Here is a 16,895-nt window from a genome sequence, read left to right on the forward strand (position 1 = left end):
GCAGAGCATCGGAGCGCACTTTTAGCTTGGAGGGGCAACACCCTTTCTCCTGTGAGTCAGTGTGCACAAATAAAGAGTTTAGAGCAGCCCCCCCCCCCCCCCAACAGGACTCGTTTGTACTCAGTGAGTCACTGCCTATTGGGATGTCACCCCTGGAGGTGGTGGAGTCACTCCAGCTCTGAGCCTGAAAGTGGATCCAGGGGACAGATGCTTGGCAGGGGATGGGGTTGGCGGGGGGGGGGGGGCAGAGAGAGGTGCTCAATATCTCTGAAAAGCGACTGACTGCCCCCCAAAAAACACCACCCCCAGTCACTCCCATAATCCTACATTAAAGAACCGTGTTTTGCCAAACACACCATGGGATGCCTATCCTACTTACTGGGGCACAGGGCCAATGTCAGGGTTTAGGCACATCCCAGGGGACGAAGTGGGGTGGGGGGGATGGGGATCTGAAACAAGAGGTATATCCCTGTACTGGGGGTGTCTCGTGTGGGAGATGATGGGGGTGGCAGAGGAGGGACCCTGGAAGCATGACCCTCTGCAGCTGCTGGCTTTGAAGTGCTGGTTGTGGCATTGCAGGGAGCTGGTGGGTAAATCCACTGGGATGAAGAAGCGGAGCATGTGCTCAGTGACACTCCTAGGATGGCAGTCAAGACGACTCGGCACTGGGTGTGGTTACACCACATGATTTACGGTTTCAGCTGCAGCGCAGTGAGACACTGACAGTGACCAACTGCAAAACCAGGACAGCTAGCAGTATCGGTTCAAAGACCCAGTCCGCTGGTCAAATCGCAGGAAAAAAATATATATAAGAATGAAAGAGCTGAGAGACAAGGATGGAGAGCCTGAGAGATAGAGCCAATGAAAATCTCAGCCTCTTGGACCATGACTATGATGAGGAGATGAGGCTGAAGGAGGATGGAGCTACAGCTTCCAGGAAAGTTCTGGAAAGAGCATCATCAGCCAGCTGTGGTTACGGTGCATAAATACAGAACAGCAGGAGGATGAAAAGTGAAATTATTCATTTGCTTTTGGCATTTTTTTTTTGGTCTTATATAATATATAACTTGGGTGTGGGGAGGGGGCATGGTGGCTCACACCCAAGGGGCATGGATACCCTGGCAAACATGGGGGGGGTTGGGGAGGGAGCTTCACTTAAAGGTGGGTGACACAGACCCTAGAATATCTAACTGTAGGGTTAGGGTTGAATGCATTTTCCTGGCTCTGTCCATGTCTTCATAGGTTTCTCTAAGGCACCTGTAGCGTGTGGTTCAGTGAGTGTGTGTCCTGTGTTGGACTGCCATGGGGGGGGGGGGGGGGGGGGGGTGTCCCCTGCCTCGTGCCCTGCGCTTTCTGGGATAGACTCCAGGCTCACCATGACCCCGTTCAGGACAAGCGAGTCCTTCTCACAGGACAGTGGATGTGTCAGTTGAGACCCAGATGACCAATGGCTAATTGACCTTGAGGTCCAGCCATGCCGGACACTAGCCACCGGGGTATATAAGTCTTAGGGAACAATACTGGGGTGGCCACATGCATGCCAGATGCACCGCGGCGTTCCCCCGTGTGTCCTGCAGGCAGTGAGATGCATTCAAGCGCTGTTCTCATACTGCACACAGAGCGCTGGGGGGAATGGGGAGTTCCAGATCAAATCTGGACAGGGCACTGGGGAGGGCGGTCACACACACACACAAACACACACACACACAGTCATGTAATCATATGTTTTTGGGGACCGCTCATTCATTTCTATGGGAAAAATGCTAATGCTAACTATGACAACCTTAACCCCTACCCAGCCCTAACCAGTTTTTTCATTGCAGTCATGGATTTTTATAAAATAGAGTTTTCCCATATGGGGACCAGGAAACTGGTTCCTATAAGGTAAAAAAACGGTTCTTCACGTTGTGGGGACATTTGGTCGACATAAGGTAAGGTATACCTGGACCACACACACACACACACACACACACAAACTCACCCCCCAATTTACTCAATAAAGTAAGCTGACCTTACCAGGATGCCTTTGGACAACGAATGGAAACTTGAGCCTCAAGAGGAAGCACACGTGTTCAGGGACAAGCAGAACTATCACTGGACCCTAAGCAGAACATCCAGACACCAAACATCCCCACGAAAGAATCACATGGTGTCTTTTTGTTTTGTTAGACCAGAACAACGCTCTTGTGTATCCACACAAATCACTGTAGGCTTCAATAACCTGCCAGTTCTCAATCATTTCCTGTCTGATATTTATCAACTTCTTTTCAACACTGAAGCTATTTTAAGGTGCATGAAAGTAAGATTAAATACATGAACTGTACTCTTAAGGAAGTGAACTCCACGGATCTGCCACTGAAGAAGGGGGGGGGGGGGTTTCATGTGACACTCCTTTAGTGTGCCTGTGTGAGGACGCAGCAGACAGAAGCTGTGTTCTCTGTGCGGCCTGTTTCTGGTGTTGACAGGACCTCCTAGTCCGCGGGCCGCCAGACCTGCGCCAGATTTCTGCAAAGTTCTGGCATGACTCACAGTAGAGAGAGATCTGGGCCTGTGGGAGGATCTCCGTGGCCAGTCAGTCAACATCAGTGATGGCAAACAGGTTATCATGTAATAATCTGCTCAGGAGCTCAGTAACCCAGCCCTGCTATAAATCAGAACAGGCAAGCCGCCAATGCGACCTGCACTGGGAGGTGAAACACAGTGCATGCTGGGCCATGCCAGATGATGCTGGACCTCAAAGAAGCAGAATTAGCAACGTTTGGGTAAACAAACTGGAAGCTTCCGACGCCTCACACATGCCCACCGCGGCTCCTCCGTAACCATGCCTTTATCGGCACCTGTGCCAATATCAGGCCGCCTGCCGGTGCTCCTCATGGATGGCTGTACGCATCACGGTGCCGTCATGCTGGCACGGGATCAGCTGCCTGATTACCCCCCAGGGTCTTTCTTTAAGAGCATCCGCCCCCTCACCGCTTCCTGGCGTCAAGGCTCACAGCAACATGGGTTCTCCCCAAAAGCTTTGGGCCACATGCCCCCCAGCAGAGGCATGACCAGGCAATGCGGCACAGCCTCTTAATCCCCATAAGGCAGGATTTTCTAAATAAAAGGTTTAATGAGGCAAAGTAAAATTTAGTAACAGCAATAAGACGCGATAACCTAACCTAATGTGAGCTCCCTGTATCTTAGCAACCTGGCTAATGATGAGCGCTGAGGAGCAGGGAGCTGCAAGGACCCCCCACCCCTTCCTTACCTCCCCCCCCCCCACCCCCGCACCTCTTTCCTCAGCACCTCCCCCCCCCATTCCGGATACAAGCAGCGAGAAGACGAGGTCAGCAGCGAGGATCGGTGACAGGTGAGCGTGGATCTCCTGGGCTGGCTGTAAACAGTGGGGGGGGGGGGGGGGGGGGCAGGATGAGGCGTGGAGGGTTGGGGGGGGGGAGGGGTGACAGCGTTACAATGAGACAGTAATCTGAGGAGCTGCATTTCAAACCCCTTCATGCTACACCCTACAATATTCCCGATAAGAATTCGAGACGCTATTTATAAACGCAGGAAGAAGCCAGCCAATGGCTCGCTCTCGCCTCTTTGAAGTGGGATCTAAATTAGCTCGTCTTATGTAACATGGGAAGCGGGTTCCTCTACCTGCTACACCAGCCAAGGTGGAGGAGCGCTTTCGCGTTCTGTCGCTGTGCCGCCGCTGCTTATCCTCGCCAGGCAGGTCCAGGGGGTGACGCCGATGTGTGTCCTGAGAGGCACACTGCCTGGACAAGGGGACTCAGTGGCCTCAGATGGACACTCGCACGCAAACATAATGTAAATAGAAGCGCACGCGGCAGGGAGCCGCCCACTCCAGTCTGAGACTCAGCTCCTCGTGGTGACACGTGGATGGATGGGAGACAGCAGCCAACCGGGCGCCCACTCCACCCACCTGACCACCTCAAGTGACCAATCAGAAAGTAAGCATGTCAGGAGATCCTGCCCACTAAGAGCAAGGTAGCCGTCCCTGCATCCCACCCAAAAAGAAGCCTCCAGGAATCTGCTGGTGGGGGTCTGTCATCATCACACACTAAGGCAGATGTACACATGAAGCAAATACGCAAGCACACACACACACACACACACACACACACACACACACACATACTTCAGATTCAATGGTCACGACTGTCTTAATGATCCTTACTCTTTTTCCAACAAACACTCACGGATCCCTGGGAATTTCTGCTACAGTCGAAGCCAAATCCAGAAGTTTCTTGCAAAATTCATGCACATCCCTCCTTAAACTCTACATTAATATGGAGCGGGTGCTGAGTTTTCCGGAGTACTGCGGGGGATTTGTTTGCTCAAATACCACGTTTTACACCATTAAGCAATGCAGTCGCTGATTTACACCCCCTACCACAGCCACTCCCTGAAGGCTGTCAGCGACTTACTGCGGTTTACTTGATTAACATGCACTGTTACCTGTGACACTCCTAACAGATTAACCCTGATTATGATCCCACTCATACAACAAGGATCGATTCAGATTAAGAACAAAGGAATGTAATAAGTACAAAAACATATCTAGTACAGCTCTGGATGCATCTAAGTGTATCCCCCCCCCCCACCAAGTGTAAACAAGCCATTTATTTTCATTACTTTCAAATTATAGCTGGTGTTCAGTACTGATGATCCCAGATATCTGCCATGGTTGCGTGAGGATTCCTTCCTGCCACCCCGATCTAGTGAGCGGCCGGGGGGGCTGGGATGCCTTTATCCCCCCTCCCAGTGTCTTGCACCATTAGAGCTGCAGTTCTGTGAAGCAGACCCAGGGGCTGTATGTTGCAGCGGCCTGCGGATGATTTACGGGCGAGGGCCACATACGCTGACGCTGCGATGACTCGCTCCTCCGCTAATGAAAGCGCATGAGTAACACAGAGCAGGCTAATTAGCCGAAGCCCGCACCACGGATGGCCTCCCCTTACTTCATCTTAACGAGGCTGTAAAATGGGCTTGCAGGGACACCTGCCATTTTGGTTTGCTCCAGGAGAACAAGCGATGGGAAAGACAGCCCAGTGAAGCTACAAGGTCAGGCTGAGCCCAGTCGATCTGGCAGCACTAAAGAAGTGCGATTTCAATACCAATCTCAAGTGTTTGTGTGTATCTGTGTGTGCATGTCAGTGTGTGTCTGTGCATGTGTGCTTGTGTGTGTGTGTCTGTGTGTGGATATCTGTGTTCGTCTGTGTGGGTGTGTCTGTGAATATCTGTGTGCGTGTATGTGTCTGTGGATGTCTGTGCATGCGTGCTTGTGTGTGTGTCTGCGTGTGGATATTCGTGTGTGTCTGTGTGTGGATGTCTGTGGTATGTGTGTGTGTGTCTGCGTGTGGATATTCGTGTGTGTCTGTGTGTGGATGTCTGTGGTATGTGTGTGTGTGTCTGTGTGTGGATGTCTGTGGTATGTGTGTGTGTGTCTGTGTGTGTGTGTCTGTGTGTGGATGTCTGTGGTATGTGTGTGTGTGTCTGTGTGTGGATGTCTGTGGTATGTGTGTGTGTGTCTGTGTGTGTGTGTCTGTGTGTGGATGTCTGTGGTATGTGTGTATGTGTCTGTGTGTGGATGTCTGTGGTATGTGTGTGTGTGTCTGTGTGTGTGTGTCTGTGTGTGGATGTCTGTGGTATGTGTGTGTGTGTCTGTGTGTGGATGTCTGTGGTATGTGTGTGTGTGTCTGTGTGTGTGTGTCTGTGTGTGGATGTCTGTGGTATGTGTGTGTGTGTCTGTGTGTGGATGTCTGTAGTATGTGTGTGTGTGTCTGTGTGTGTGTGTCTGTGTGTGGATGTCTGTGGTATGTGTGTATGTGTCTGTGTGTGGATGTCTGTGGTATGTGTGTATGTGTCTGTGTGTGGATGTCTGTGGTATGTGTGTATGTGTCTGTGTGTGGATGTCTGTGGTATGTGTGTGTGTGTCTGTGTGTGGATGTCTGTGTGTGTGTGTGTCTGTGTGTGGATGTCTGTGGTATGTGTGTGTGTGTCTGTGTGTGTGTGTCTGTGTGTGGATGTCTGTGGTATGTGTGTGTGTGTCTGTGTGTGGATGTCTGTGGTATGTGTGTATGTGTCTGTGTGTGGATGTCTGTGGTATGTGTGTGTGTATCTGTGTGTGTGTGTCTGTGTGTGGATGTCTGTGGTATGTGTGTGTGTATCTGTGTGTGTGTGTCTGTGTGTGGATGTCTGTGGTATGTGTGTGTGTATCTGTGTGTGTGTGTCTGTGTGTGGATGTCTGTGGTATGTGTGTGTGTATCTGTGTGTGTGTGTCTGTGTGTGGATGTCTGTGGTATGTGTGTGTGTATCTGTGTGTGTGTGTCTGTGTGTGGATGTCTGTGTGTGGATGTCTGTGGTATGTGTGTGTGTATCTGTGTGTGTGTGTCTGTGTGTGGATGTCTGTGTGTGTGCTGTCATCCGAGACTCTGGAATGAGGGAGGGGGGATTCCCATGCTAGGGAAATACCACTAAATGTCCCAGTGATTCTCTCACAGTCCCGTGTGGCTCCCTCAATAGATGCGGAACAGGGGGGTGGAGGGTGACAGGTGTGTGGGGGGGGGGGGGCGTGTTTCCCAAAAGCTCCCCTTAGCAACATACATAGTTGGAGCCATTCAGTTGCACGGTTCCAACCATGTCAATTGCTAACATGGTTAGCATCTATAGTTTTTGTGAAACGCACCCCGGATCAGTAGTGCCCCATGGGTCACCTCGACCACCCAAGGACCATCACAAAAACCCTTAAATGAAGTTTAATTGATGCAGCAGGTACATTGGTCAGAAGCAATGTCAACTGAAGAAAGATTGGGATCAAAGAGCAGACTCAGTCAGGTCCTCAGGGCATTTGAGGTTAAGGGCCAATGGTGATATGATTACTCTGCTGGCCATGGGATTCAAACCCACAACCTCCCTAATCTACACAGCTACATACTGCACCACTGTCTGGTCAGGCAGGCTGGTATATCCTACTTAGAGTCTAACACCCTTTGGCCCCTTCTTCTGGCCACACCTGCTCATGGACCCTGAGGGCTTCCTTCCAACTCTCAGCGTACACAGCAGCGGTTTCTAAAAGCACGTCCCTGTACTCGCAACAGCCCTCCATTAAAGCAGCTACATTCATTAGGGCCAATCCCCGTGGCTCCACCTCTGTCGGCCTCCCGCTCTCGGGGGAAGACCTGGCTCCCATTTCAAGGTTCGCCTCCCCAGTGCAAAAGGTGAGTGGGGGGGGGGGGGGGGGGCTGAAAACAGATGAGAGGTGCAAAGGATCAAAAAAGAGGAAAGGGACGCTAAGACACTGACCACAGTAAGTGCAGGAAAGAGCGACCAAACCACCCAGGCAGCAGCCATCTGGGATTACCCAGCATGCATCGCTTCCTCCGGAGCATTAGCATCCACTTCTGTCACTATAGGAACGTGTGTGTGTGTGTGTGTGGAATGATTCATGGAAAGATTACACTATCTAAGAGGATTTTCTAAGCATGAAGTCAGAAAGTGATCAAGTTACATTATTAAAGCACAGCGAAGCCTAACAGTTTCATAGCAGTACTTCCAGGCACATTCTTCAGAAGACGGGTTCCTTCCGGACCCCAGAGATCCTCTGTCTAACCTCAGCAAGCCTGTCTACCATAACATAGCCAGAGAGCAGCGTGTTTAAACTGTGACATGCATGCTCATTACCTAATTAATATATGTAATTTAACATCATTCATATATCTAACATGGTTTGGTTCAATTATAGCTTTTCATGGTGGGAACAAATGTTGAAGGTTGGCCCTGTACTTTTGTTTCGAATCTTCATGTCTAAAACTAAAATATGATCCCAAATAAACCGTGAAATTCTACTATATTTGAAGGGAGGCAAATGAAACACCGTATCCATGGCATTTACTGGCAATAACCCGGAGAAATTAACGAGACGCACACAGACACAGAAATCGTCCTTATGCTCAAAATGCATCACATTGCATCAGCCTTGTGGTAATAATCATCAACCGCGGGCCAAATGTAATGGTCTTACAGCTGAGCTTATGAATTACATCTATATGGAGAACTCGTACCCATGGAAAGAGGGAGGGATTAACGAGTGTAGGTCGGATTTGGGACAGCGGACAGAGAAGGAATAAAGCCACTGAAATGAATGGATCACAGGAGGATAGATCAGAGGGGGGCACCAGCAGCTAAGCCCCAACTTTGACACAAAGCGTGTCTCCATTTGCAAAGTCGCGCGTCTTTAAACACACACGGATCGCTGTTCCGTTGGTGCCACGGATATATCCTCCTGAGCCGGTGTCCCCCGACTGCAGCGCAGCCCCCCACCGCAGCATGGATACCCGCCTGTGAGTGGGCACCTACATTACAGGTGGAGGGGGTATTACAGCCCCGCGGAGATGATGCAGCAGCGCACACCTCCATGCAATCTGACCATGGCTATAGCCCTGAGTATTTTAGCCTCGATGCCAGTCAAGCCCCAGCTAAAGTTGACATAGCTCCGGATCTTTTCAATAGCTAGGAACTCCCCTGGATTGACTGTCCAGAATACAGTTTGTCTAACTGCGGAAATTCTTCTTCATACAACGAGCAGGGAAGCCATTATTTCTGATCTGACTCAGTGGGTCGTCACTTCATTATTTTGGAAATAAACAGTCGTGTCCGCTGCGGAAAAAAATGAAGGAATTCACCCCCCCGAATCCTATTATAAAGCAAATGCACGTCACGCTGGAACTAATACTTAAGACCTAAAAATAAGATAAAAATAAACAAATACTAATAAAAATACTTTGCGCTATGGGGTCACCTTATACTTATGCCTGCTCTCTTAGAATGATAAAATATTTTTAGAAAATCACAATATTAAAAATGAGGTTACGCTCAAAAAAATCAATGAATGTTTGAATAAACGAATGAGTTTGTTTGGTCCCAGTGAAGGTTCTAGACCATTTCGACTTGGAGGCCAGACTGGGACCAGTTGTTCTGTTAGGGAGGGCAAATGTATTTGACCTTAATGTCCTCCAAGAATTGCTTATGCTGGATTGCCAGCATTAAGGAGTTATTTATGCAATGCTTTGCAGTCACATTTTACATTTTGTGTAAACTCTACAAAACTCTGATTTCTTGTTTGGACTGTCTTGGTTTCACCAGCTTATTTGTTTTCTGTCGTTAACTTCGCTTTTCACCAACGTGAAAAGAGTCCGCGTTGAGTCCTCGTTAAGAGTCCGCGTTAAGAGTCCGCCAGGAAAATGTGCTTACGCTTGTGCTTCCCCTGTTCCCAGCCCACAAAATTTTAGCTACCATATTTAAATGTAAATAGTAATAATAGTAATAATAATACATTTATTTCAGACCCAAGTCGCATACATATTTAGGGAGGCATGCATGTTGTCCTCCCCTCTAGAACCGCCTCTGTTTGGTCCAAACCTTGAACTCTTGACAATTATTAAACACTATATTAAAAGTGCAGCCTGGCTCCTTTGTATGAAAATGTGTTAATCAATTGGCTGTGATGTCAGGAGTTCAGAAAAGCTGAACAGCATTAAAAGGGAGTCTTAATAAAAATGCTACCCCCCCCCCCCCCCCCCCCAGCCACCACATCCAATAGAGATAGATCGACCCAGTAAGTCAGCACAGATCATGGTAGGGCAGATATGAGGCACCCCTTTGCCTCTGGATGAAGTTGATGACGCCTACATGGACTTTGCCCTTGACATTCACAGACCTCACAGGTGTCAGAAAGGATTTTGGGGTGGACGCTACACACTGTACAAATCCGTGGTACAAATCCGACATAGGGCGTGCATAGAGATTGTGGCCTGACACATGTGGTCTGCATCATGGCCTCTGCATGACCTCCAGCTCCCATAACATGTGAGGGGGAAGCTAACTAGGAAAGGAAACTGTCATGCAACAAACACTGTCATGCAACAAGCAGACTCTTCACGATGTGCTCCTAGACCTCCAGTGAGACGTCTTTGGATCCCCAGTGCACTTTGACCCCAAAGGACGATTCTGCCCACCTGCTTCAGGGGGCGCTATCCTGGAGCACTTTTAGCCATCGCCTCATTCTATGACAGTGTACTAAAAAACGCTATTGGGCTCGATCCTGCCCAAACACCACAGCAGCTTCTCCCAGTGTGCCGGCCCCTACCCCCCTACCCCCAGCCATGACACGTCAGGGGGCATCCTGTCTTGTTACAATACAATCCGGTGCTTTCTGTCCTAACTGCACATAATTTATTTGCACATAATTATTATTCCTACCTTTTGCATATTTATTTTTAGTTTCACATTCTGTCTTTCAGAATTGTTCATTTTTCATATTTGAGTACGGTATAGTTTTTAATCCAGTTTGCACAAAGTTTGTTTGTTCGAACTATGTGTACCATCTCTGCACCTTGTCTGTTTGGCACTAGATGTATGTTCGCCTGTGCACTTTGTTCTTATTGCTGAATGCACCAGAATTTCCCACTGGGATCAATACAATTAAAGGTCGAAGTTCATTCTAAATGGACTAGGATTTCTGCAGAAATGGATAATTTTTTTCTTGTCCTCTTGGGTTTTACCCAGATACCTTTGCTTTCCAGCCCACTGGCTTAACCGTCCGTAATTGTATCGTTTCATTTTCTCCTTGTTTTCCTGCACGGCCCTTCACTGTCGATATGCCGTAAATCCCTCTGCTGCTCCCTCAAAAAGCGCTGCAGTCATTCTGCCTGACTGTACTGCTACGCTCACGGCACCATGCACAGTCTGTTACCATCAATGCACAGCTGTGTGCGAAGCTAAATAAGGAAAATACAACCTTGCATGCTATAATTCTCAGAGTTTATTGGTGCTTTCCTGTGTTTTACTGCATCTCCGAGGGAGACCTTTCTAAGGAAAACCTATTTTTAATGCGGTTGACTCCAACAACAGCAGTCTAACAAAATATGCTTCTTCATATACATCATGTATCTTTTGAGGTTATTTGCATTGCTAATTGTTCGGATAGATACCTTTTGATTCATCGTTCAAAGTTCTACTTCAGTTCATTGTTCAATTTTTGCTGATTTTAAAGTCGCTAAAATAAGTAAGTTTGGGATGAAAGATCCTTAATTAAGTAAAAGAAGTTCTTCTGCCAAAACCAGAAAAAGCAGTGTAACAGGCATAAATGTGTATATTATGTATAAAGTAAATAACCTCTGGCAATGTCTGACATTTGACCTTTTTTAATGCTAGCAAAAATGTCAAAGAGCACTAGAAGCATTCTTATAATAATAGAATGGATATGATAGTTAATCCATAATAAATCCTCTACTCCTCTGACTGAGAAAATGGAATGTTAGAATCTTGTTTGGTACTGCAGCCTCAGCATTTGTAAGCAGTTTTAACTATTTATCCCCTCATAAACGAAACATCATTGCACATCCAGGTCACATGATCTGTACATATCTAGGTCACATGATCTGTACCCACTTCCACCAACCCTAAACATGTACATTCAGGTCACATGCCCTGTCCCCCAGCACTGCACCCAGTCAATCTGATCATTGAATGTGCATGTTAAGTACCCTCCATTCACATGGTAGATATGAAACTGGCTGGACAGCAAAGCCTAGACACACACCTTCCATCATCGCCCCCCAGCAATGCATTAAATGGGCCCTCACTGGGCTAATGCGACCACACTGAATGCATCCACACGCAACCGCAGTGCTAAAACCGTGTTTAAAGCCAAACGACAGCTGCCTCATGACGTAAAACCATGCAAGATGAATGTGACCGTGCTGCCGGAGACGGCGGGATCCCCAAACATCCCACATGCGCCTCCACTCGCCTGTTCTCCTCTCCAGGGCCTGTCATACTGGATCCCCCCCAACAGCCAATCAGAAAGAAGTCCCGCCCCCATCAGGGCCCTTGCTGGCAGCTCACAGATGCTGTCTTCTGCGGATGTGGCTTCCCCCACTGTCCTTCGCTGTGAGTCCGGACCCAACTACCATCTGCCCCGGGAAATGTCCAGAAATCACATCTTTCGGGGGAACTGGACAGCACAGCAACTTGGGGCAGAAGATGTCCGGTTTTTATCATCCGGGATAAGAACGAGAAACGGAGCAGCGTGAGACATCTTTATGGCAACAGTGCAGGGAGCATAAAGAACGTGTGACAGCGGCGATTAATCAATGCGCTATAATTAAACATCAGCGGGGACACTTCTGTGCTGGGGGGGAGGGGGGACAACGTCCACCATCCCACCAGAGTCACTGGGCTGGTTAGGGGACACGCCCCGTGGGTGCGAGGGGGTACGAGAGAAACCTCTGAGTGCATCTGCTGAACATGAGCATGAACAGAGCCTGAGATGGATCTGAAAAGAACAAAAACACACATACATACCCATGCACCCCCCCACCGATACCCCCCCCCCCCCCACAGTTTTTCATTCACTAGAAATTTGAATGATGTCTGCAGACATGCTCAATCCTAACCATCAAAGCTAACTCCGCAAATCCCCCCCCCCCCACTTGTCTCGGCTGAGAGCTTAGAGGCATACCCTCTTACAACCTGCCCCCTCCCACCGCCACCACCACCATGTAGCAGAGATTTAGCAAAGCACCCCCACCCAATCCCACCCCAGCAACAGGATTCCCAGAAAACAAAAGTAATGAAAACTGGTCCAGGCATAGGTGTTCCCCTATGGCCCTGGTCTTGGGTGTCAAACCCACATACCGCAGGTGCCAGTCCACCAATAAGGTTTCACCCAGGCATCTATTTCATCATCATCATCATTCCAGAATTCCTGCCATCCTTAATATACACAAGCAGAAGCAAAACGAGGGCCTGGGCAGATCATTAAGGTGTCCAGATTCATGTAGGGAGGTGGACAGGGTGACAGATGTTTGGAATCTGTCTGCGGGACGTCTGGAGCGGAGGTGGAGCGGAAGGACTTGCAGATGCCCTTAGGTCAGCTGAACTCTCAGGGAATTCTGGGTCGGAAGGGAGGAAGCCTCTTTATCACTGTAAACAGGCAGAAAAAGACCCCCCCCCCCCCAAAAGAAAAAAAAAAAATGAGGGCTGTTTCCAGGGTTCCCACAAAATAAATTCCGCTTGTCAGGTCGACTCCACATGGTGACCAGGGACTGCAGGTCACAGCGTGGCCCCCCAGGGGCCCTCCCCAGGTTCGAGCACCACTGGCCTGATGTAAGTTAGGAGTGCCAGAGGCAGGTATCTGACTTTAATTTCACTCTCCAGAGCAGAGACTGTTCTGATCAGCACTTTAAAAGCAGCGAGACAAGGCTTGTCAGGCAGCCTGCTTTGATGTCAGTGCCTTTGAATGGAATTTTCAAGGGGGGTGGGTTGTTTTCATATTTTTACCCCAAGTTCATTTCCTCTCACAAAATGTTTCTGAAGAAAGAAAAAGGAGCACCATCTCTCTGTGGGGGGAGTGGCCAAGCTGGCCTCCCCTCCCCCCCAAACCCCACAGCTTCCGTCAGGAAGGGCGTACCAAAGGACAACATCCACAACGGACTCCTTCCCCTCAAACTCCCTCCTCATTGGTCGAGAGCCTTGCACGCCCATCTCTCCGGCATGTCCGAAGGGAATTCAAATCAAAACTAATTAGGGTGGCAAAAAAAGAAGAAAAAACCAAGAAGACTTTTTTTCAGCTTAATTGTTTCAAGCCAGTCTAAAATTAGCCTGGCCACACACACGCACACACACACACATATTCGTGTTGATTCATGTCTTTTTGAAATACATATAACTTTGGAAGTCCGCCCACACAATCCTGACAGCTCGAGCTTCCCTGACTTGTTACTGCTGAAGAAAAAGGAAAGGGGGGAAAAAGAAAAAAAAAACAAAACATCTGCGCAGTCTGCCGCAGACGACAGATTTCCCGGCAAACCCTTTCAGTGGCAATTTACGGCCGTGTGGGTTTCACAGCCTGTCTTCTCCACAGACCAGCTGTTTGTCCGCGGCCCGGGCTTCGACTTGGCAAATGAAGCCTCGATTAAGGACAGGGCCGCCATCTCCGGATCAGAACGAGTCACGCGGCGCCATCGACACCTGAATTAAATTCCCCAAATAGCTGGAAGTGAGAGAACGCGGGGAATGTGTGGGAAGTGGCGTTTCGGAACGGATTATGGTCCACGGCAACGCCGTCGCTCTCGCCCGCCACCTCATGCCCAACTTAGCAACTCAATCTTCTCAGTCTCCCACTCTAGAAAATGCAGAATGAACCACAGAAGGGTACAGATACACTTGTGTGTTTGATGTTGACCCTGGGAATGTGCTACAGTGACACATATGGCGCCCAAATGGTCCCGCCTGGCATCACAAAAACCTGGTGTACCCGGCCAGATTACCAAATCACAAGCGAGGACTTCCGCCCTCGGGGGACGGGGTTATGCAAGCAGGCTTCTGAGAATAATCTTTAATTGACATCACGTTCCAGTTGGCGAAGACACTCTCATGTCTGCCTCGGCCTGCGAGAAACGCATCAGGTGCCAGCTGGACCAGTACCGGTTTGGGAGTGATGCTCTGCAGAGGTGCACAGGCACTACAGCTGACTGGCAGAACCAACAACTAAAGTCCCCAACAAGCAGGAAGAGCTTTGGGTCCACTTCAGTCTGAGATACAGGCTGCTTCCATATTGCTGATACACTCCAGAAGACTTCTGATTAGCTGTCTTATACAATTACAGGCAAGTGTGGATTTTGCACATCACATAGGTGGCTTAATAGACACCATGATTCCCTACTTGTGGAAAAATAAAATAATGTACTTTAATGTATGGCGGATGCTTGGGTATTCGTTTTTCATTAATCAAGAGGGGCAGATATTAGATACGTGATTGGCTGAGACCTGATCCATTAGCTGTAATGACTGCATGGCCAATCTTTATAACGCACACTTGGATTAATCTTTTACATATTCCAAACTGTGAAAATGTCACCATTCATTCTCGGTTTATGCATGTCCCCGTCACTAATCACACACAGGATTTCTGCCGGTTACACTTTGTCAGGTACTGTTTGTCATCAATCGGGGTCCGCCTGTATGAAATGTCAGTACAGCAAGGCAGAATCAAACAGAGTAATATTTTATACAGAGGGAGAGAGGCGATATGTTTGACTAATAACATTCACACGCACACTTTAACTCATGTATCACCCCAATCCGCGGATAGAGGATATATTAGGGGGATCCTGATGCTTTAAAATAGACGCCCGTCTTTGGGATCGTCGCTGGCTTTTATGGCACCAGCTGGGGGCTCCGTTTCAGAACCATGAGCAGTAGCAGTGGACAGCGCTCCGTTTCAGCACCATGAGCAACGGACAGCGCACCGTTTCCATTCCGCGTACAGGGAGGGCGAAGGGGAGCGGGGTTTCCCTGCCTCATCTGTGCGTCCTCACTGCCTCTTCCATGCACACATATTTTTTTTACCAGGGTGAGAGACACGAAAAGCGAGAAATAAAACCAGCTTAATTAATGCAAACAAACAAAAAAAGCTTTCTAGGAACGAACATATATTTGCATACCTGTTTATTACTCCGCACCCTTTTGTCGTCTACGTACAAAAGGGGGAATCGCTATTTTGCAAGCCTGCCAGCCACTTATATGGCTCCTGTTTAAAACGCCTTTTAATTATTTCCCTGAGCTACGCGCACAACCTTTATTGAAAAATAAAAATGAAAAAAGCTTTATCCATTTGCCATTTGCGTTGTGACAGAGAAACAGAGAAAAAGCGACCCCCGGCAATCACGTAGCCGGGTATTATAGCTCCTGATCATATTAAAAAGCCAAACGATGCGGTCGGTGGCAGGGACGACAAACCGGGAAATGTCCGCATTTCGGTCGGCTGTCATGCTACCGTAAATAACCGGCATCCAGAGCCCGGTTCCGCCAAGGCGAGGATCCGGCTTTTTTTTTTTTTTTTAATTACGATTCACTTATTCATTCTCCCCTACTCTGCATCCCAAAGAAGCAAATATATTACAGAAATGCACAGTGTCTCTGGGAAATAATCACCGGCTTAAAAAAGCAGCAGTTTGACGTGCCTATAAAAGCCATAGCCTTTGAAATATGACTTATCGGACGCAATTTTCAGTTTTGACAAGCAGATACGGGATATGAATTATTCATGAGACAGAACTGTCTTCCTGACACTAAACAGGGACGCGCACAGGCTGGAAATTAACTGCGCGTAAGACGCCGATGCGCTTTGGTTTTTTTAAATATTACTTTGGAAAAATAACTGTCTGGCAGTGGGAAATGAGAGAGCCTTTAATCGGCTTCGGCAGTATAAGGTGGATGGACGGCAGAGAGCAGCCATGCAAAATATCCCGTCAAAATACACGGCGTCGGAAAGCAATACATCACGGACAGCCCAAGCCCGTTGATCCGCATGCCCCGGTCCGCCACGGCGCGGACAGACGAGCCCCTTACCTGTGAGGACTCCCACTCGTATTTGGTGGTCGTGGTTTGTTAAAATCATCCCTTCGGACGCCATGTTCGCCAGCGCTGTCGCCCGCACTGAGAGCCCTGGGCAGAGGCAAGGACCGATCGCATCGATCTCCGGGGGTGGGAAAGCGAGGATCGGGGGGAGGGGGGACCGGGAGGAAAGGGGGGGAGCCAGGCAAGAGCAGCAGAGCACCGACTCAAAGCGGTCTTCACAGGCAGAGATAGACGCTCCAGCAGGGGGAGGTGCGGGGGCCGTTTAAGCGGAGCCCGTAGAAGAGCTGGCTGCCTGCCACCGTAGTACAACATGTATGGCAGATTGCTTCTTATAAGGACCACTACTTAATTCCACAAGAACTTCTAGCAAAACAAGAAGGGCTTTAAATATAGTTTTTGCCATTTATTGTATTTTTTGTAAAGAAATCTGGCTGAATCATTTGGACCCAGGGGCCTCGGACAGG

The 16,895-nt window shown here is 48.8% G+C and overlaps 1 protein-coding gene across 4 annotated transcripts in view; it reads right to left on the reverse strand.

Annotated features, from left to right (window-relative positions):
• gphnb (gephyrin b) overlaps window positions 1-16,545 on the reverse strand; it is a 63,505-nt gene extending 46,960 nt beyond the window's left edge. For all 4 annotated transcript variants that reach the window (XM_072702863.1, XM_072702862.1, XM_072702861.1 and 1 more), the window contains exon 1: window positions 16,423-16,545. In XM_072702863.1, the coding sequence (XP_072558964.1) occupies window positions 16,423-16,486 (64 nt within the window). In that variant the 5' untranslated portion in view covers window positions 16,487-16,545. The remainder of the gene's footprint in view (window positions 1-16,422) is intronic.
• Between the last annotated feature and the right edge of the window lie 350 nt (window positions 16,546-16,895).

The sequence above is a fragment of the Paramormyrops kingsleyae genome, chromosome 19 (assembly GCF_048594095.1).
Source record: "Paramormyrops kingsleyae isolate MSU_618 chromosome 19, PKINGS_0.4, whole genome shotgun sequence".
NCBI classification, from domain to species: Eukaryota; Metazoa; Chordata; class Actinopteri; order Osteoglossiformes; family Mormyridae; genus Paramormyrops; species Paramormyrops kingsleyae.